This window comes from Mizuhopecten yessoensis, unplaced genomic scaffold (genome assembly GCF_002113885.1).
Source record: "Mizuhopecten yessoensis strain PY_sf001 unplaced genomic scaffold, ASM211388v2 scaffold715791, whole genome shotgun sequence".
NCBI lineage: Eukaryota > Metazoa > Mollusca > Bivalvia > Pectinida > Pectinidae > Mizuhopecten > Mizuhopecten yessoensis.
Genome location: NW_018479793.1, coordinates 16747 through 40701, shown reverse-complemented (window position 1 = coordinate 40701; position 23955 = coordinate 16747). Strand labels below are relative to the sequence as shown.

At 34.8% G+C, this 23955-nt stretch overlaps 1 protein-coding gene across 1 annotated transcript; it reads right to left on the bottom strand.

The window, feature by feature from the left end:
* Nucleotides 1-3415: 3415 nt before the first annotated feature.
* Nucleotides 3416-23902, bottom strand: LOC110441259 (V-type proton ATPase subunit C 1-A-like). Its single transcript, XM_021484368.1, has 13 exons — nucleotides 23767-23902; nucleotides 22637-22776; nucleotides 21742-21809; nucleotides 20089-20171; nucleotides 17942-18036; nucleotides 16591-16682; nucleotides 14479-14577; nucleotides 13516-13584; nucleotides 11840-11932; nucleotides 9179-9272; nucleotides 8850-8947; nucleotides 6837-6966; nucleotides 3416-6247 (listed from the first exon to the last, which is right to left on the bottom strand). Exons 2-13 carry the CDS (start codon nucleotides 22766-22768, stop codon nucleotides 6152-6154), a joined length of 1149 nt encoding a protein of 382 aa, XP_021340043.1. The 5' UTR covers nucleotides 22769-22776; nucleotides 23767-23902; the 3' UTR covers nucleotides 3416-6151.
* Nucleotides 23903-23955: the final 53 nt, after the last annotated feature.

Sequence of the window (23955 nt, the reverse complement as noted above, 5' to 3'; positions counted from 1 at the left end):
GCTTTTCTCCACTACCAAAACCTGGCACGTCCTTAAATGACAATAGCTGTTAATAGGATGTAAAACGCAACCAAACCAAACTGTTATAGAATTCCTATACTGTACATACAGATATAGTTGGGAATTTTTATATTTTTGAAAAACATTACCATATTTGTTATACAAAACTGATCAGGAGTGTTCACCTTAGATAACCTGATCAGGAGTGTTCACCTTAGATAACGTTAACCTGATCAGGAGTTTTCACCTTAGGTAACCTGATCAGGAGTTTTCACCTTAGATAACCTGATCAGGAGTTTTCACCTTAGGTAACCTGATCAGGAGTTTTCACCTTAGATAACCTGATCAGGAATGTTCACCTTAGATAACCTGATCAGGAGTTTTCACCTTAGATAACCTGATCAGGAGTTTTCACCTGAGATAACCTGATCAGGAGTGCTCACCTTAGATAACATTAACCTGATCAGGAGTTTTCACCTTAGATAACCTGATCAGGAGTTTTCACCTTAGGTAACCTGATCAGGAGTTTTCACCTGAGGTAACCTGATCAGGAGTTTTCACCTTAGATAACCTGAACAGGAGTTTTCACCTTAGATAAATATAATCTGATCAGGAGTTAAACAACTACGAGAGTTCTGAGATTTTTGTTGTTTTGTGATTTCATTTTAGAAATCCTGTTTTGTGCATTATATTTCCTATTACATTTATAGATTTTAAATATTGTAGTTGTGATTGACAAAGAATAATGAGTTGGAGTGTATGAATCAAATGTTATATATGTACATTGTAATTAATCAATATAGAATATGCAGGTATTTTTTTTTTTACGTCATACAGAAATTTATCATTTTATACAATTGTTTGTCCAATTACTATTTTACCCAAGTATTACCACCACTTCACATTCCATACATCGATGAGTTCATTTATTTTTCATTTTGATAGTTTTTAAAGTCTGTGTTGATCATACTAACTATACAGTGTATGAGCATTCCGTCCATAACTTAGTGTACGTAAGTTAACAAAGTATGGAGATATTCCGTCCATACCTTAGTGTAGGTAAATTAAAAAAATATGGAGATATTCCGACCATACCTTAGTGTACGTAAGTTAACAAAGTATGGAGATATTCCGTACATACCTTAGTGTACGTAAGTTAACAAAGTATGAAAATATTCCGTCCATACCTTAGTGTACGTAAGTTAAAAAAGTATGGAGATATTCCGTCCATACCTTAGGGTACGTAAGTTAACAAAGTATGAAGATATTCCGTCCATACCTTAGTGTACGTAAGTTAAAAAAGTATGGGATATTCCGTCCATACCTTAGTGTACGTAAGTAAACAAAGTATGGGATATACCGTCCATACCTTAGTGTACGTAAGTTAAAAAAGTATGGAGATATTCCGTCCATACCTTAGTGTAGGTAAATTAAAAAAATATGGAGATATTCCGTCCATACCTTAGTGTAGGTAAATTAAAAAAATATGGAGATATTCCGTCCATACCTTAGTGTAGGTAAGTTAACAAAGTATGGAGATATACCGTCCATAACTTAGTGTACGTAAGTTAATAAAGTATGGGATATACTGTCCATAACTTAGTGTACCTAAGTTAACAAAGTATGGGATATACCGTCCATAACTTAGTGTACTTAAGTTAACAAAGTATGGAGATATTCCGTCCATAACTTAGTGTACGTAAGTTAACAAAGTATGGAGATATTCCGTCTATACCTTAGTGTACGTAAGTTAACAAAGTATGGGATATACCGTCCATAACTTAGTGTACGTAAGTTAATAAAGTATGGGATATACTGTCCATAACTTAGTGTACCTAAGTTAACAAAGTATGGGATATACCGTCCATAACTTAGTGTACTTAAGTTAACAAAGTATGGAGATATTCCGTCCATTCCTTAGTGTACGTAAGTTAACAAAGTATGGGATATACCGTCCATAACTTAGTGTACGTAAGTTAATAAAGTATGGGATATACTGTCCATAACTTAGTGTACGTAAGTTAACAAAGTATGGGATATACCGTCCATAACTTAGTGTACTTAAGTTAACAAAGTATGGAGATATTCCGTCCATACCTTAGTGGAGGTAAATTAAAAAAATATGGAGATATTCCGTCCATACCTTAGTGTACGTAAGTTAAAAAAGTATGGGATATTCCGTCCATACCTTAGTGTACGTAAGTAAACAAAGTATGGGATATACCGTCCATACCTTAGTGTACGTAAGTTAAAAAAGTATGGAGATATTCCGTCCATACCTTAGTGTACGTAAGTAAACAAAGTATCGAGATATTCCATCCATAACTTAGTATATGCCATATTTTTTATTGTCATAATTTCACTGCAGTTTATCATTTTCACCCTTCGAGTGTTACCAGTATAAATATGTGTTATGACCAAATACAATCTGTATGTGCTTTATAATGCATAAAGATTTTGGTGCAAATTGGGGTTATTTGTATTTTGTAGATATTTGACCAGTATTGTTAGGTAAAATTATACCCATGAAACAAATTTGGGTGTTGGGGTATAATGGAATCCGATTGGTTAAGACTAAGACTGAAAACATGTTGTATTTATTATATTTATATGAAATCCTCATGGAAAGTAATTCAATAAAGAATTTGGTTTTTAACTAAATCATTGTTTTGTTTTGATAAGAACATTCTGGGTGTAGCAAATGTACTGGATGTCAAGCTGTCAGTTTGAACATTTATATTTCTTATCAATATAAGAATGAAGGACTATACAGAAAAGGCATATGGGTTGTTCTTGAAAAGAGGAAGAGCAAGGTCAATAACTTGAAGTAAGATTTTGCTGAACAAAGACTTACCAAAGTTTAAACTCTGTGCGTAGGTTGCTGTAGATCTAGAGAACCCCATTTATTTTTGGACAGTTTGCCAAAGGTCACTGTTATTCAAAATAGAATTTCTATGTCTAGATCCTAACTTCAGAACAAATAATTGCTCAAAGCTCATAGTATATGGATTGCCCGAAGGAAGAGGAAGAACCCTATAGATTTTGGTATGGCTTAAGGTCATTGTTATTGAACTTGATTTGACTCAAAGTGTTCTTGTATAATAAACAGTGTAAGAGTACTTGAGTTCAAGGTGAAATAGCTGGACATTGAACTTGTGAATCTCATTTCATTCCAACACACCTGACCTCCACATCATGTCTGACACCAATGTACACATGGTGTAGCAGAACTGGACTGGATTGAGCTACCCGGTCACCGACAATCAACCTTATCGATTTTAGGCCTAGTTTCTCAGCGGTCAAAGTCGCAGTTACTGAGAGTGGAATTTTCCCTATAGCTCAATTGGTAGAGCTATGGACTAAGAGGCTGGAGGTTCTCTTTTCTGTTACAGGTTATCACAACATAAAACAGTTCCTATATATTACATGGTACTTTATTGTTAATTAACCGTTTACAAATACTGTACTGGACATACAACCATTACTATCTAAACCTACGACAATATAATTCTGTCAAGCTAGAAAGACTACTCTATCTGGCCAGCAGTTCCCATCAGTAGCCAACATCACCCATCAGCTTCCATGTCATGATTTAATGTATGATATCTTCTGTAAGTAGGAACAAAATTTGATTCCAACATCCTATTGCAATCAAAATTTTAATTAAAACCTTTCATAAATTTTATGATTTATGTACAATGGGATCTGCAGTGCATTTAACCCTTTTAATAATAAAGTACCCTGTGATTTGTACCTTTGATTTTTTTCCCTGACGGGCCCCTCATTCTATGATATCAGTTAACAGTTCCTTTGACAGGTGAAGTAATACAGTCAAACCTGTCCATGTGACCACCTCTATTATGAGACCACCTGCATAAAGAGACCACTTTTTGGACTTTCAGAGGGTGGTATCTTCAAACAGGTCTGTATGTACATGGGTTTGGCAAATACCTTCAATATCTGCACAAACTGTCAGTTACATAAAACATTTATTATCATCCGAACTGTATCTTCAAAGTACATTATTTAGTTGGTAAGTGTGTTTACAATTTGACTAGATTAATGCTGTATGCAGATACACAAAAGTGAAGAGCCTAGTTTTACTCATGATACCATAACCAAGTAGACTGTTGGCATGATTCTCAAGTGTAACTCTAACAGGACTTACAACACTAAATACTCTTTTACTCTTTCTATAATTTCGTGAAATATGGCAATTGTACATATTATTTAACTGAAAAAACATTGACAATGAAATTCACTAACTTCCATACAAAATACCAACAGACCATCTGTTATTTATAAGACATATAATAAAAACAAAAGAGGACAGAATTATATATAAAAATTATAAATCACTGTAGAATAGAAAATTGATGACATCGATGTGTAAAAGGATCTTGTTAATTCTCTTATAAGAAGACTCTTTCTTGTTGAATCTTGTTACACTCTTTGTTTCCTTGTGAGCTTGTAAAAGACTAATTTTTACTTCCTTCTTTAACCTACATTTGTTGTGTGTATGAGTCTGGATTTAGTGCTTAGACTACCCAGATTCTACAACAAGCTCTTGGTTACAAATTTAAGAAAAAAAACAAAATTTAGATTTTGTTTCAATTCCAGTATATATTATATAGACAGCAACTTACCATGGAATGCATAAATCACAGAATATGGTTATAATTAAATGATTAATATCATAATCTATTACAAGTCTTGTAGTGTAAATACATCATATATTTAATGACTAAAATCACATTTTGATCCATTTCACATTTATGTCTCGTTACGTAGCCTCTCTATATATTTCTGTTATGATATAGCTATTCAGTTACTACAACATTTCCCTTAAACCTTTGATATTGCATACAGTTTGTTTAATGTAACTTCACACGAAATCCTCTTGCTATCATATTGTAATACTGGTTACCATATACACATCACATCATCAACCCAAAATCTGTCTGTAAGACCAGGGTTTCCCTAATCCCACACATAATAACTAAGGCAAGGTCATAGAGGCCAAGTTCAAAGGCCAAGGTCAAAGAGGCCAAGTTCAAAAGCCAAGGTAACACATTTTCACTTTCTCCAAAAAAGTTAACAGTTGTCTTTCAAGGAATTTCATGTCGTTGTCAAAAAAATATATAAATGAACATGAAGATATAGAGAGAGACTACATACACAAAACAATCCACTTTATGTACATCGTAACTGATGACTAATAAGTGTAGTGTACACTGTTATCACATACTGATACAGATTACACCTTCCACATTCAACATAATGGGCATGGCAAAAATCTGAAATGCATAACTTTCTAACCAGAGGAAAAACACACAGGTGTAGTTCTATCTACCCTTAAAACGTTCAACAACTGACTTATTTTTCTTCTCTCTAACCTAACAGATATGAACCGTTGTTATAAAATGTTTCTCATTCCATTTTTCATAAGTACTTTCTTACTCCTTTATTAATTAAAAAAATCAATCTGTTTTAGGTATTCTGATATTAAGAATTTAAAAAAACTATTTGGAAGATATATAATTCCACAGCATTATTGAGACAACAGTTACCCCTCTGGCATGGTGTTTACATGTGATTATTGCTTAATCAGCATGGAATTCATCAGCATTATAAAATGAGACACAACTTAAAAATAGGCTCATCCTTTGGTCATCCAAACACAAGTGCCTAACTTACCCCAGATTTCTCAAAAAAAGGCAAAACTTCTCAAAATTGATTTTTGAAATTTATCCATGTATCATGTCTAAATATTTTGTATGAACTTTAAACTGTATACTGTACACAAAATCATAGCAATTTCTCACTAAACAGAATTGTAGTACATGCACTGAGAAACCATCTTCGTTTTTAGAAATCTGAGTACCTACAGTTATGATGATTATGATGAACGAGGGTTATAATTTTCTATCATAAAAATATAACATTACTCAATTCATTCTAAACAGTTTGCTAAAATGTACTTGAATAAATATTTTGGGAGATATTTAGAACAGATAAATGAACTATAAGACAAAGATAACCCCTCACAGGAAATGGTCGACCCAGGCTGGGACAACAGGTCTATACATATACAGTTCCTTATAACGACGTGATATCACTATAGACTGACGTAACTTTGTTCTGGTAATATTCAAACATCTGTGAGATCTAGGTTGATCTTATAATACACATAGGGATAGTACTCCTGGTTCCCCATCCCCAGGCCCGGGATGTCCATGTAGCCGGCCTGTAAACACAAAGTATCGACATCAGTATTAACAAAGTACTAATAGGCAAAGTTTAAAAGGGCTATTCAAGAATTATTTATGAAGGAGGGGCGGTATGGCCTTAACCCTTTCACCCCTATGTAACTTTAATAACCTCTACCATAAAAGGATCTGGATGATCCATTATGGTCTACAGTGTTGAAAGGGTTAAACATAGTTTTAAGGTTAATTACATGATGTGAACAGTTAAAATGCATTTATCTGTGTTGTGGGATAAACCAGATTATGAGTGATGACAGATAAACCAGATTATGAGTGATGACAGATAAACCAGATTATGAGTGATGACAGGCTTATATCAGGTAACAGGTGGAGTTGATCATTATATTCTACAGGTGTAGGGAGATATATGTATACCCTTGTATTTTGAAAAAAGAGTCTGGAAACAAGTTAACAGATCTATCTAAATTTGGAAACGATAGATGTACAGACCTACACAACAAGTGTTTTATATAAACATGCCTGTCATGGTTGATTGAACATCATTATGCCCACACATTTGTAGTGGTAAAGTGTGAAAATGAGTTGCAGGGAAATAAATTAACTTACTTCACCAGAAGCGGCCAGTGCTGTGTTGTCAAGGTGGCTGTACAACTGACCAAGGACTGAACGCAGGTTCCTCATACTCTTCCTATGGGGCTGTATAAGCATGGCCTGGAAGTTCACTGGCAGGCCGTACCTGTACAAAGGTCACATGGAACCAATTTCATGGATACTAAAACAAGGCAAAGTATTGCAAGACAATCCATAGTCCCCACTGGTAATGATTTCTACAAACAGTACACTTATGTCAGGAAGCATAGGTCATAATGAGGTCATAGTGACCTATTTCTTGCACTATGCCATCCCAATTAGATGTCCTTGTACAACAAATCTGGATACTCCAGGTGAAATAGTATATGCCCCGGACAAACATATTCAAAATAAAGGTCAAAGGTCAAGTCACAGGTCAAAGTGACCTTCTTCTTGCACTCTGCACTTAGCCAAGATATCCTTCTGGTTACTCAAGGTGAAATAGTATAGAAGATTTGACGGAAAGACAAACGGACGGATAGCAAACCTATAGTCCCCCCCTGGTTGGGGACTTATCATGGATGGTTTCTGTTGACTTTCAGCAATATTTCACCATTTCATAGCAGATATAATGTTTTAGGGTAGATTTCCATTATTAATTAAGTTCTGAGCCTGCATTCATGAAACCATTTTCAGGCTTAAACTCAAGATTCTGTGCTGGAGCTCAATTTCTTTGATATTAATAAAATTTCACATTTCGTCAGTGATTTGAAACAATTTTAGAAAGCTTTAGATCTGAATACTGTTTTCATTGTTTAATCTTTATTTTTTGACCAAGTCACAAACCTTGCAAGTTTCAAAACAATTGGTTTCAGCTCAGAGCCCATGCATGATGCTCAGCTTGAGCATGAAAACAATTTCATGAATACAGACCCTAAACGTTACATCATATCCATATGCCATGGATGAAAACAAAGCAAAATTCCAAAATGGTTTTAAAACTAATTTTTATGAACTTTTGGTGGTTTACAGAAGCTGACATAAAGCTAACACTCTGATACATCTGAATAACTAAATGGTAACTTATAGCTGTGTATATATTTACTATTAATGCTCAGGTAACTTATAGCTGTGTACACTCTAGTCGCCAATGGCGAGTGGGCGACCGTCCATTTCAGTCACTGGCTGCTAAGGTAAACCTGGGACCTTTTTTTTTTTAAAACAGATTCACTCTGCATCTACACAAAGGAACTGTATGGCCTCACAACTCACCGGAATGGATTTGCAATCATACAAAAACAGCAAGGAGATTACTTCATATAATGTTCTCTGTGTGTTTTTAAATCCATTTTAGTTCAAAACCAGAAGAGCATGATAAAGAATAATACTGAAGATCAGCAGTAATCCAACTTTACTTAAACAGGATCAAGAAACAGTGTATTCTTTTAATACCTTAATAATTAAAATGGTTAATGTTAACAGCTTTAACGCCACTGCTCTTTCCTTGTCACTGAATTGCTCACCTTAGTACAGATTTGACACTCCTTACCATTATAAATCACTCATGTTTACAGTAAATACCATTTTACCAGTGAAATGAAAACTTCATTTACTTTACAACATGGAGCAAGTTTTATCCCTTTGTATTATCAATCAAGTCTTTTTGTCCCACATGTGCAAATGGGGTGTAAGTGTGGGAGGAAAACAGAGCATCTGTAGAAAGCCATGTGTTTTGTCAGGTGACCCAATACATTGTCACCTCCGATGGTGGTCAGGTGACCCAATACATTGTCACCTCCGATGGTGGTCAGGTGACCCAATACATTGTCACCTCCGATGGTGGTCAGGTGACCCAATACATTGTCACCTCCGATGGTGGTCAGGTGACCCAATACATTGTCACCTCCGATGGTGGTCAGGTGACCCAATACATTGTCACCTCCGATGGTGGTATCAAACCTGTTTTGATGAAAAGTGAGTGTCACTGTGCCACCCGATCACACGACATTACACACTTCTTATATATATAATTATAATGTAAGGACTCACCTTAACACAGATTCAACAAACACTCGCAGAGCCTTTACATGTATCCACGCCGAGAAACATTCTCCAAAGTTTACTTTTAACCATTTGACAAGCGGCCCCTGAAAAAAAGGCAGCACTGAATCACTAGAGAAATTCTTACTTAAGGAATGGATTTGTATCAGAAATTATGGTCCAAGTTTTTTCCCTAGTATTATTTGGTAAAAAAACCATTATTGGTAAATTAAAGAGACAAAGAATGCCACATGGAATAATATAGTGACAATCAAACCAGATATTGTCAAGCTGAAATCTTTATATATCATCACAAACAAAATGCTGCAAACACCTACAAATTGCTTTTTCTTGTCTGCCTCCAGTTTTGTGATTTCAGTTTTGCCAGCTGCTAACTCCTCTTCATTGTATGTGAAGTCTCGGACCATGAATCTACAATGGAGAAAATTGGTAAGTTTCAGGTGAAGAGTTATAATCACAAAGAATATTTGCACTTAAGAGAGGCTTTTTCTTCTTCGACCTGCAGTAATCTTCTCTTTTTGTAGAACACTAGAACTGTAAGCTAAAGGTTTACTAAAGCAAAGCATTGTAGAACAATCCATAGTCTCCCACCAGTAATGATTTCTTTATTGACTGAGCTGTACACTTACTTAAGTATACAATTCACTGACATACTTTCTGTACTCCCTCCCCATGCCAAAACATACTTACATACCGAATCTTGTTAGCCCAGATGAACCAGCTTTGTTAAAATTGTCCTAGTAGTTAAGGAAAAGATGTCAGGACAAAGATTTTTAAGAAAGGGCCATAACTCCTTTTAAAAGGGTTGGAATGAAAAAGTACCACTTTGATGCACAATGTCAGGGGGCAGTTATCATATCTGTAAAAAATTGTTGAAATTAGATAAGGAAAAGTTGTCAGGATAAGAATTTTTCAACAAAGGGCCATAACTCCAAACAATTCAAGAGGTCCATGGGCCTTAAAAGGTCACCTGAGTCCTACAGTGTTTATTTTTGTTGTTGAAATATGTACCAATTTGAGTACAAAATAGTTAAGTATAATGTTAACTTAAGTTTGTCAGGACCATGAGCATATCATTCCTACAAAGTTAATTTCAGTTCAATCGGCCCAGTAGAACTTAACTTTAAGTTTTTCAAAATGGCGGCCGTGGCGGCCATATTGGATTTCTGATCAACCCGAAAAATAACAACACTTTGTCAGGACCATGAGTCGATCATTCATACAAAGTTTCAGTTCAATAGGCCCAATAGAACTTGACTATAAGTTTGAAATAGTTTTTCAAAATAGGGCCATAACTTCGTAAAAAAAGGTCAGAATGAAAAAATAAAAACTGGATGCACAACTTCAGGTGGTAGTTATCATATCTAACTTTGTTGCGGGGGGTATAATAAAGCAACAAAAAGACAGATTTTCTGGTTTGGAGCTACTTCCCTTGTCAAGGATTCATCTCTCATTTTATGATATGCATTAATAATCCCTTGGTTGCAATATAATTCTGTAAAATTATGGGATTTATATTGATTTTTTCTGAAGAAAATAACTTGATATTCTGTTTCATATGTAGTGATAATGTCATCAAGATACTGTCAAACTTGAATAAAGAGACCATTCTCAGGAAAACTAAACAGTGGTCTCTTAATACAGGTAGTCTCTTAATACTGATAGTCTCTTATACAAGTTCAGTGCTAAATGAAATGTCTAGAATTGGGAAAATTTTAAATAATTTTTAACACAGGAGGTGTCTCAATAGAGGTGGTCACCTAAGCCGGTTTGACTGTACTTTCAGTTAAGGGTACTATTTATCTTAACATAGCAGCTGTACTTGGACTGTAGTACTAACTACAATAACTTGACTGCCAGTTGTTAACACGGAGTGGATTAGGGAGGTTTAACATGGCAGCTGTACTTGGACTGTAGTACTTACTACAATAACTTGACTGCCAGTTGTTAACACGGAGTGGATTAGGGAGGTTCAGGAGCTGATTTTATTTAGTGTACAATGTTTTACCAGTTCTCTCGACATTTGTGTTTGAATTCATCCACTACTCGTTTGAACAGAGTTACACTACACAGGCAGTTTTCATCATCTTCAAACAACACCCTGTCAACAGAGAAACATTTAAAGAATTGCAGACTTGGTGGTTAAGTTGTCCATGTATGTGCAGAGAGATGAACAAAAAAGTCTTAATTCAAAGCTTAGCACACTTTGGAACAAAATTTTGAGTTCATATATGTCTATATAAGTCTATTATGAGAGGGAAAATTTTAAATAATTTTTAACACAGGAGGTGTCTCAATAGAGGTGGTCACCTAAGCCTGTTTGACTGTACTTTCAGTTAAGGGTACTATATATCTTAACATAGCAGCTGTACTTGGACTGTAGTCCTAACTACAATAACTTGACTGCCAGTGGTTAACACAGAGTGGATTAGGGAGGGTTAACATAGCAGATGTACTTGGACTGTAGTACTAACTATAATAACTTGACTGCCAGTTGTTAACACAGAGGGGATTAGGGAGGTTTAACATAGCAGCTGTACTTGGACTGGAGTACTAACTACAATAACTTGACTGCCAGTGGTTAACACAGAGTGGATTAGGGAGGGTTAACATAGCAGCTGTACTTGGACTGTAGTCCTAACTACAATAACTTGACTGCCAGTTGTTAACACAGAGTGGATTAGGAAGGTTTAACATAGCAGCTGTACTTGGATTGTAGTACTAACTACAATAACTTGACTGCCAGTTGTTAACACAGAGTTGATTAGGGAGGTTTAACATAGCAGCTGTGCTTGGACTGTAGTACTAACTACAATAACTTGACTGCCAGTGGTTAACACAGAGTGGATTAGGGAGGTTTAACATAGCAGCTGGACTTGGACTGTAGTACTAACTACAAGAACTTGACTGCCAGTTGTTAACACGGAGTGGATTAGGGAGGTTCAGGACCTGATTTTATTTAGTGTACAATGTTTTACCTGTTCTCTCGACATTTGTGTTTGAATTCATCCACTACTCGTTTGAACAGAGTTACACTACACAGGCAGTTTTCATCATCTTCAAACAACACCCTGTCAACAGAGAAACATTTAAAGAATTGCAGACTTGGTGGTTAAGTTGTCCATGTATGTGCAGAGAGATGAACAAAAATGTCTTAATTCAAAGCTTAGCACACTTTGTAACAAAATTTTGAGTTCATATATGTCTATATAAGTCTATTATGAGATATTTTTGAATTATTGGATTTTGACCAAATTAATTTTATATTGGTTCTTCCAATTTCTTGTCATCATTTTTGAAAATATGTACAATTACTCTAAATGACTAAAAGAGGGTTTGTTTTATAAACACTTTAAAATAAAGGTATCCTCTGATAAGAAAAGTGACGATCATTTTCAAGACAAAGAAGAATTGAAAAGGACGAAGGAAACCGACAATCAATGCCAGAGGATGACCTGAACATTACTGTACGGATTCCATAATCAATATGACCTGAACATTACTGTACGGATTCCATAATCAATAGCCTCTCAGAAAAGCTTCTTTAAATTAGATCCAACACAATGACTCATATTTACAATTGGCATAATCATCGTGCTGTATTAACAGGGGGTTTAGATATACAATGTACATGGAATTTGTTTAGGCTCACAGTATACATAACAACGCTATATCATAGTGAGTTGTTTTATACAGGTGTGACATGTTATCAATATCCTAGTGTGAGTTGTTTTATACTGGTGTGACATGTTATCAATATCCTAGTGTGAGTTGTTTTATACAGGTGTGACATGTTATCAATATCCTAGTGTAAGTTGTTTTATACTGGTGTGACATGTTATCAATATCCTAGTGTGAGTTGTTTTATACAGGTGTGACATGCTATCAATATCCTAGTGTGAGTTGTTTTATACTGGTGTGACATGCTATCAATATCCTAGTGTAAGTTGTTTTATACAGGTGTGACATGCTATCAATATCCTAGTGTAAGTTGTTTTATACAGGTGTGACATGCTATCAATATCCTAGTGTAAGTTGTTTTATACAGGTGTGACATGCTATCAATATCCTAGTGTAAGTTGTTTTATACAGGTGTGACATGCTATCAATATCCTAGTGTAAGTTGTTTTATACAGGTGTGACATGCTATCAATATCCTAGTGTAAGTTGTTTTATACAGGTGTGACATGCTATCAATATCCTAGTGTAAGTTGTTTTATACAGGTGTGACATGCTATCAATATCCTAGTGTAAGTTGTTTTATACAGGTGTGACATGCTATCAATATCCTAGTGTAAGTTGTTTTATACAGGTGTGACATGCTATCAATATCCTAGTGTAAGTTGTTTTATACAGGTGTGACATGCTATCAATATCCTAGTGTAAGTTGTTTTATACAGGTGTGACATGCTATCAATATCCTAGTGTAAGTTGTTTTATACAGGTGTGACATGCTATCAATATCCTAGTGTAAGTTGTTTTATACAGGTGTGACATGCTATCAATATCCTAGTGTAAGTTGTTTTATACAGGTGTGACATGCTATCAATATCCTAGTGTAAGTTGTTTTATACAGGTGTGACATGCTATCAATATCCTAGTGTAAGTTGTTTTATACAGGTGTAGAATGAAGTGGCCGATTTTGATGACTTACTTTGTTGACCTTGGCACAATCATGTCCGTCAGAGTCTCATACTTCAGGTGCCAGTCATGTTGGTTAGCTCTGGAACCAAAATATCGACTGTATTATAGGAGGGATTGACATCCTTATAACATACTGGATACAAGTCCACAATAAATACAGTCATTTAGTTGTGAGTACATTGTAATAAACGCCATAATGAATTCTCCGTAATACTGAGGCCATATATAGATTTATCTAGATACCTGATAAATAATAATAATAATAATTTGAGGTTCTTATATACCGCTTTATCACAACCTAGTTCGTAGGTCGTCAAAGCGGTTCACTAATTTATTATCCTTTGCAACCAGCAAATATTTTTCTCAACTCCCTGGGGAGTATACAGCCGGTGCTGCCATTTTGGCGCTCACAGCTAGCATTAAACAATTCGAATTCTAGCACTGCCCAACCACATACTCATTTACAGCTGAGTAGACTGGAACAAGCGGAGTAAAGTATCTTGCTCAAAGATACAACACAGTGCTGTGCAAAGACTCGAACCTGCAACCCTTCGGTCACGAGCCCGGCGTCCTACCACTAGACTACCATGCCTCCTGTATAAACAGACATCTGGACATCATGCCCTGTTTTGGGTAAGCATATAGACTATCTACATAGGTAATGCACCAGTACTTATTACAGCACATATTAGTCCTACGTATATACATCCCTTTACCATGAGAGTATAAAAGACTGAGGCCAGTTTCTTTAGGAAATAAATAACCTGGCATTTTATTACAATAAATTTAGTTGAAATCCCATATTGATCTTTGACTTCAAAAATAATCTTTACTGTAAACATTATTTAAGTGATCTTGCGCCAGTGAACCAAATAAAGAAAAATATCTTTCTAATGTATATATACTATCATGTCAAATACAAACTAATATAACAGTTTATATGCAACAGAGATCAATGTCTGTAGGATCTTACTTGGGAACCACCACCAGCAGTGTTTGAAGATAATCAGAATTTAAAATAAAGTCCTCCTTCTTCACCAGATCACCAATATTTCTTGTTAGTAAGTTCCCACTGCGAAAAAAAAATATACCAATAAAATTTCATATAATATTATATATATAAGATATATCTTAGCTTTTCAGTTTATTGTTTGAAACATATTGTACCCTTTTCAATTATAAACATAACTAAAATTTTGTGCATGGTCAGTGACTCATTATCAAATCAAAAGCATCAAATTTTCTAATTTGCTGTAAATTGCTTTGGTTTTGTAGAAATGTGAAACAACACTTCTTTAAACTTATTTGTTACCAAATTTCCTTTTTACATCCACATTTACCCAATATTTACATGACATCTATATAAGGTATCCTCCAATTTCTTGTAAGATGGGATAACCATATTGTTTTACGTTGAGGTGGTTACTGTTTTATTGAGTGTGTAACAATATTGTTTCTGTCGAGGGGCTACCCTATTTTTGTTTCCATTGTGAGGGATATGCTATTGTTTTAATTGAGGGTGTAACAATATTGTTTCTGTCGAGGGGCTTCCCTATTTTTGTTTCCATTGTGAGGGCTACACTATTGTTTTAATTGAGGGTGTAACAATATTGTATCTGTCGAGGGGCTACCATATTTTTGTTTCCATTGTGGGGGCTACACTATTGTTTTATTGAGGGTGTAACAATTTTGTTTCTGTCGAGGGGCTACCCTTTTTTTGTTTCCATTGTGAGGGCTACACTATTGTTTTATTGAGGGGGTAATAATATTGTTTCTGTCGAGGGGCTACCCTATTTTTGTTTCCATTGTGATGGCTACACTATTGTTTTAATTGAGGGTGTAACAATATTGTTTCTGTCGAGGGGCTTCCCTATTTTTGTTTCCATTGTGAGGGCTACACTATTGTTTTAATTGAGGGTGTAACAATATTCTTTCTGTCGAGGGGCTACAATATTTTTGTTTCCATTGTGAGGGCTACACTATTGTTTTAATTGAGGGTGTAACAATATTGTTTCTGTCGAGGGGCTACCATTTTTTTGTTTCCATTGGGAGGGCTACACTATTGTTTTTATTGAGGGTGTAACAATATTGGTTCTGTCGAGGGGCTACCATTTTTTTGTTTCCATTGGGAGGGCTACACTATTGTTTTTATTGAGGGTGTAACAATATTGGTTCTGTCGAGGGGCTACCATTTTTTTGTTTCCATTGTGAGGGCTACACTATTGTTTTATTGAGGGTGTAACAATTTTGTTTCTGTCGAGGGGCTACCCTTTTTTTGTTTCCATTGTGAGGGCTACACTATTGTTTTAATTGAGGGTGTAACAATATTGTATCTGTCGAGGGGCTACCATATTTTTGTTTCCATTGTGGGGGCTACACTATTGTTTTATTGAGGGTGTAACAATTTTGTTTCTGTCGAGGGGCTACCCTTTTTTTGTTTCCATTGTGAGGGCTACACTATTGTTTTTATTGAGGGTGTTACCAGGGATCAATCTAGGTTTTAGGGAAAAACACCCTTTTTTCAGATTTGAAGGAAATAATATTTTTGATATTAGCGTCATGAAGGTAAAAGAAAAATGTTTTGTCTGCCATACATGTGTGCAGTATATTTCAATTTATAAACAATTTCAAGCTTAAAATTGTAGAATTTTTGTTTAAATTTTGTGAAGAAAATGTATATATGCAGTATTATGCATTTTAACTGTTAAACTTTAAAGAAAACATATATAGGGGAAATAAAGAAAACTTACATAGGGTAAATATTTTGAAGAAAACACCCATTTTCTTGTTGAAATAGGGAAATTTTGAAGCACATAGGGGGGAATTTCAAAGAACAGGAATTTTCTTCTGTAGGGGAAACTACCCATAAACGGTAGTAAATCAAGTCTAGATTGATCCCTGTGTTACAATACTGTTTCCTAGAAAAGGGTTACCATACTGTTTTATCTGGTAGAATTAAACACCAAAGTATTTGTTCTGTAGATAAGTACCAAGGTATATGTGATAGGAATATCGACTAAACAATCCTGTATAGTAGATACATAGATGTATGTACTCATTATCTCAAGTCTACAGTAAAACTTACGTGGCCTTCCTCTCCAGATTCTGGAGACTGCCTTTGAGGTTGTTGTATGCGCTAGCTTTTGACTTTAGATCACCCTCAATTTGAGACACTTGCTGAAATTAATAATTCAGTCTTTTATTATAAGTGTAACAACAAGATTTATTATATATTTCTGATTTCTTCACTAATAATTATAAGATTTTAAAATACAAAAAGTTGAACTGTAATGATCCAGGTTTTTTTAAAAGAGAAAGGATTGGACACAATAACAAGAGGCCCAGAGGGCCTGCATCACTCACCTGGATAATAAAGTAACCATGGGAAATTATTCTTATTATAAAAAATCCCTCCAATGGTACTGAAAAAAGATTTTAAAGATTCAAGCCTCAACTTCCCCTTTTTGGCCCCGTAACTCTGCATCCAGAAGGGCCACACCCTCGGTTTATACAAAATTAAGTCCCCTTTGCCCAAGGATGCTCCAGGCCAAATTTGGATAAAATCTCTCCAATGGTACAGAAGAAGGATTTTGAAGACTTGGACCTAAAATTCCCCCTTTGGGCCCCGTAACTCTGCACCCGGAGGGGCCACACTATCCATTTAAACAAACTCTTTTCCCCTTTGCCCAAGGATCTCTAGGGTAAGAGAAGGATTTAAAAAAGTTTTTCCTCTATTTTCCTTATTGGGCTCCTCTGCCCCAAGGGGGCCGGCCACACCCATCGTTTACACAAAAATTGAGTGCCCTTGACCCAAGGATGCTCCAGACTAAATTAGGATAAAATCCCTTTATCCTTACAGTAGATGAAGGATTTTAAAGGTTTTACCTCTTTTTCCCCCTATTGGGCCCTGCTCCTCTGCCCCAAGGGGGCCATACCCACCGTTTATACAAAATTGAAAGCCCTTGGCCTTAGGATGCTCCAGGCCAAATTTAGTCAAATCTACTGGGCCATTCAGGACTAGTAGCATTTTAAAGGAAAAGTAAACGGACGGACGACGGACGCTGGGTATGGCATAAGCTCACCTGGTCCGCACCATGGTTCTTCGGACCAGGTGAGCTAACAATTTAATTCCTTTTTTTTCTAATGAAGTATAACAATACACTTCAAAATATAATACTGAAATTATTAAATGTATCGTTTCAAAACTATTATGTCTTGTTATGAAACAGATTACGATCAAACTACTGCGGTGGAACCAGTTATATATAAAAAAAATGTAAATTTTATTCCGACTGCAATACATTGCTCCAGGTTCAGTGTGTGTCGATTGCCACATCCTGGAAGATGTCAAACATGTCACTAATGAATGGGACTCACATCTGTGAAGGGTGGGAAAATATATCTCCCATCTGATACATGAAGAGAAATAATAGTACCTTGCTGACAATCTGTGCAATGTTCCTAAGGGACTGTTTGATGGGATACTTGGCTAAATCCCACTGGAATCGTGTCATGTACGTCACCAAATCCACTGCAGACAAATATATCAACATTCACTGTAGACAAATATCTAGGGTATAATAGGACAATATATCAACATTCACTGTAGACAAATATCTAGGGAATAATAGGGCAATATATCAACATTCACTGTAGACAAATATCTAGGGTATATTAGGACAATATATCAACATTCACTGTTGACAAATATCTAGGGTATAATAGGGCAATATATCAACACTCACTGTAGACAAATATCTAGGGTATAATAGGGCAATATATTAACATTCACTGTAGACAAATATCTAGGGTATAATAGGACAATCTATCAACATTCACTGTAGACAAATATCTAGGGTTTAATAGGACAATATATCAACATTCACTGTAGACAAATATCTAGTGTATAATAGGACAATATATCAACATTCACTGTTGACAAATATCTAGGGTATAATAGGGCAATATATCACCATTCACTGTAGACAAATATCTAGGGTATAATATGGCAATATATCAACATTCACTGTAGACAAATATCTAGTGTATAATAGGACAATATATCAACATTCACTGTTGACAAATATCTGGGGTATAATAGGGCAATATATCAACATTCACTGGAGACAAATATCTAGGGTATAATAGGGCAATATATCACCATTCACTGTAGACAAATATCTAGGGTATAATATGGCAATATATCAACATTCACTGTAGACAAATATCTAGTGTATAATAGGACAATATATCAACATTCACTGTAGACAAATATCTAGTGTATAATAGGACAATATATCAACATTCACTGTTGACAAATGTCTGGGGTATAATAGGGCAATATATCAACATTCACTGGAGACAAATATCTAGGGTATAATAGGGCAATATATCACCATTCACTGTAGACAAATATCTAGGGTATAATAGGGCAAGATATCAACATTCACTGTAGACAAATATCTAGGGTATATTAGGGCAATATATCAACATTCACTGTAGACAAATATCTAGGGTTTAATAGGACAATATATCAACATTCACTGTAGACAAATATCTAGGGGATAATAGGACAATATATCAACATTCACTGTTGACAAATATCTAGGGTATAATAGGGCAATATATCAACATTCCCTGTAGACAAATATCTAGGGTATAATAGGACAATATATCAACATTCACTGTTGACAAATATCTAGGGTATAATAGGGCAATATATCAACATTCCCTGTAGACAAATATCTAGGGTATAATAGGACAATATATCAACATTCACTGTTGACAAATATCTGGGGTATAATAGGGCAATATATCAACATTCACTGTAGACAAATATCTAGGGTATAATAGGACAATATATCAACATTCACTGTAGACAAATATCTAGGGTATAATAGGACAATATATCAACATTCACTGTAGACAAATATCTAGGGTATAATAGGACAATATATCAACATTCACTGTAGACAAATATCTAGGGTATAATAGGACAATATATCAACATTCACTGTAGACAAATATCTAGGGTATAATAGGACAATATATCAACATTTGTAGATTTTAAATAAATCAATTTGCTTCCATATCCTTAAATAATTAAGAGAAATTTCATTACCATTAGTGTTTCTCTCATAAAATTTCAAATAAATCATGGATATCATATTTTTATCCACTTGAAAACCAAAAGCTGAAGCAAGGGACTTTAGTTTACTATGAAAATGCATTGTATTGGTCTAAAATTTTGGATAGAGGTATGAAATACAGGTATTAATTGCAGGTGCATATGTGTATATATATATATATATATAAGAACTTGACCATTTCCAATTAATTTTGTAAAAAGCACCACAAACAATACTTACCTCCATTGGCTAACAGATTTTCCTGTATTGTATGTGAACTTACCTCCATTGGCTAACAGATTTTCCTGTATTGTATGTGAACTTACCTCCATTGGCTAACAGATTTTCCTATATTGTATGTGAACTTACCTCCATTGGCTAACAGATTTTCCTGTATTGTATGTGAACTTACCTCCATTGGCTAACAGATTTTCCTATATTGTATGTGAACTTACCTCCATTGGCTAACAGATTTTCCTGTAACTTGTGGTTGTCCTCCAGTACCTCTCCCATATAATGGGAAATCTTCCTTGTCACACTGGGAAATATAACCATATTAAATGTTTATTCATAACTGTTTGAATTTTGTATTGTGTTGTAAATTGTTATACATTTATATATAAAAAGAGGTAGTTTACCTTTAATTCTAAGTCACAAACAACTAAATTATTTTAGACTTTTTAAACATGGCAAAATATATGTTGACCAATAAATAAATGTGCAAATCTGTCTTAACTGATATTAGTTCTCATATTAATTAATGAAATCATTAGGGTTGAATTTGCTACAATCTTAAAGAATGATTTTTTTTAAAGGATTTACCACTATTTCCCCTCTTGGGCCCCATCTCTTTGACCCGTAAGGGACCAAACCATCTGTTTATACAAAATAAAGTCCCTTTCCCCCCCAAGGATGCTCCAGACCAAATTAAGTTAAAATCCTTCTATTTATGCAGATGGAGATCGAAATCTTTGAACATTCATCACTATTTTCCCATTTAGGGCACGTGCTTCTGTCCATCTATTTATACAAAATTGAGTTTTCTTTGCCCAAGACACAATTTGGTAAGTCAAAATACCTCCATTTCTAAATCAAAGAAGAAGAAACAAGGCAAGTGAGAACATCATAAAATAGATTCAATCATAACAGGCGAAGGAGCAATAAGTTGTTCTTGTAGGTTATTAGAAGTGTCGACCGGTTTCGCCCCTACAATGGGCTTCTTCAGGACAAAATTATAGGATATTTCTACCCTTGAAGTACTAAAAATGTGGGCACATCAATTGTTCTACATATATATATGTATATAGTGACATCATTAACACTGGCAGAAATTGTGACGTCATAAACAATAGGTAGTATTGTGACATCATCAATAGTTAGTACAAGATAGATAACTCTGTTAAGCCAATATCAATACATATCTAAAAGTACATCAATAAAAATGTTGTCTAGCAGGACATAATAATAGTTAGAGAATGCAAACTCTTTACATACTGAATAGTCCATTGGTAGGTTGTAGTGCAGAGTTTCATCCAGCTGGTAGATACACTGGTCTATAATAACGGATTTTAATAATCATTGTAAAGCTAGGTTGAAGTCATCTTGAATAATGGAAATAACCTACTTTAGACTGAAAAATATAAAGAGATAATAAAAGTTTGGAGCCCAAGACTTATATGAAGGAAAGGTCCTGTCTTAGAGTGGCCATATGGTCGACATTTCCCTATGACATGGATCCCTGTCATACTGGGTTGGGACCTGAAAGTGATGTTCAAAGGAAATTGCATCATGATCTTTTCTATCTTTAAGTAGAGTAGTTGTAGATTCTGGTAAGGTAAGGGGGTCAAAACTTCACTAGAACTCCTATAGGGACGACATCATTGTGAATGCGCTGCTGAATAAGGTGTTTACCTCTAGGTTTTAATTTGACGTCTGTGGAACACTTTGTAAAATAGTGACAACAATTTCATGCAATTAACCTTGTCTGTTGATTTCTCTTCTACAACCTTAGAAAAAGACATTTCAGAAAAAGGGTTAAGCTTCTAGGGTGTGGGTGTTATTGAAATATGAGGCTTGGTACAGATGGACCTTGTTAGTTAACTCATTACCTTTCACAATAGGCATCAAGTTTCCCCAGCTCATCAGATAATCCAACCAGTATGTCAAGGGTTCCAACCTGTTATAACAAATAGGACATAATTAGATAACATTTACGATAAGTTAACTTTTTTTCAGATATAAATTAAAAAACAATGAAATATAAAAATAACTAAAATCATTGTTTAGGTAAAAAAAAAAATCCAGATCTTACAAAAAAAGAAGTGATGGGATTTTTACCATTGGATCCCTCTAAAAGTATAAGACCCAGTTTGTTTGATTTTGTTTGAGTTGTTTTACATCTGCTTCACTACCAAGTAGTTTGGTTATCCAGCAGACGAAACAGTCTGATTCCCATATCTTATACTTTTGGCTAGATTTGTCCATCTAAGAGAACTTTTTACAGCTCATTTAATGAATATAATTGTTTGTTGTTTGAGTGGTTTGTTTTTAAGTCCACTTAAATTAGCAGATGAATGCAAATAATACTACACTTAACATTTCATAGCACCTCATAAGGGGGGGGGGGATGAAAATCAGCCAGGCCTTCTTTAACGTTAACGTATCCAATTACCCTTATAGACTGACCAGGCTATTGGTTTAATAAACAGGACAATTATTTAATCTTATGTGATCAGTGTCATTGGTTCGAGTATTCTATTGATTGTATATGTGGTGAAGATAACCTTTTAAAATAATATAGGATACTACAAATGTAATTGATAAAATAATTATTCATCACACAATGGAACTTAAAAATGTTGTAAAAAGTTTCACATGTTTATCAATTAAATCGATCCCTCTCTTGGAGATTGCTTACAGGGACAAATCCCTTAGAATGCAGTCCAAGGGTTGACATACATTTTTTGTATTAATATAAGTTGCAATAAATTTCCCATACTGTACCTTTAAGTCAGGTATAGCAAACTTGTAGTTAGTAGACAGTGTGTTTTGTCTAGAGGTCACATTGTTCAGGTTCTCCCAGGTTTGCTGACAAGTTTTATCTCCAGGGGCTGATATTAACCAAAACTCAGTCATCTTGTTTTCTGAAGAAAAAAAGTCAAAAACTATTACTCTTAACCCTTAAAGTGTACTTGTTGGTTCACAAATTAATTCAGTCCAATTATTCATTTCTAACATTCAATTATGCTACTGTATATCAATCTCATTGATTTTTTTAATCTTTAAATGTTAAACCACCAACAATAATGACACAGAGACTTATTTTGAAAATGGATACGTACTTCATCATCTTTCTTACTGCAGATCAGGAAGTGACAGCTTGAGGGCATAATATGTTTATAATTACAGAGTTAACATAACTTATTAAACAATGTCCATATCCAAACTTTCATATATATATATATATGTGTACAATAACATGTATATATATATACACATATATTTAAAACAAAAAATGTTTGAGTCCAGTGGAGAGGATCATATAGATCCTGTATCGGAAAATAAACAAAACTTATTTATAGCATTTTTTCTATGAAATATATATGTGTTTAATGGCTCTAAAATAATATGGCACATAACTCTAGCAGTATTTTGGTGCTTTATGGATACTCATTTCCAGCTTTTATTTAAACATCAACCTGTCAAGTGCTTGAACATACTAGAGTACGGAAACTTTTGTAAGCTTATGCCTTATCCCTGTACGTGGTCATATTACAGGGAGGTCTCACACAGAAGGACTTTCATCAGAGTGCCCGGACATCACACGAGAGCTCTCTAATATTAAGATAGTGTTTATTTTCTGCAGGTTATAAAAACAAAACATAGTCCTAAAGATTTACCCAAACAAGACATTTAGCGACATAATTCTTAATAGAATTAACACAGATGCAAAAACATATGTCCTTGGTCGTCAGCGGTCCCGTCATCGAAAGGTGAAACTGATGACTCGGAATCTCGCGATCGTTTCACAGTAACCAAAATATGCCGAACTTGTGAAAGCATATATCTTCGTAATTTTTTAAGCTATGGACATTTTGTTGTCATAAAAGTGTCAATATGGGATATAAACTCACAGTGTTATCACATACGGGTGCACACTCGTTGTTCTTTCTTGCTTCAGGCGACAATCCTGTGTGTGTCGTAAGTTTACATGAGACGTCTACTCATAAGACTACGGCCATTTTGTTGCTCACGTGACCAATGTAAAATCTAAAAATGGAACCAATATTCAATATTAGACATATGATCTTTTAAGTAATACT

Bases quoted from the DNA above. Each gene is read 5' to 3' on its own strand.
- LOC110441259 (XM_021484368.1), bottom strand. From the start codon at position 22,768: ATGACTGAGTTTTGGTTAATATCAGCCCCTGGAGATAAAACTTGTCAG. The intron at 21,810-22,636 runs GTACAGTATGGG...TTGTTATAACAG, and splicing joins TTGCTATACCTGACTTAAAG to GTTGGAACCCTTGACATACT. The intron at 11,933-13,515 runs GTAAGTCATCAA...CTCTGTTGACAG, and splicing joins ATTGTGCCAAGGTCAACAAA to GGTGTTGTTTGAAGATGATG.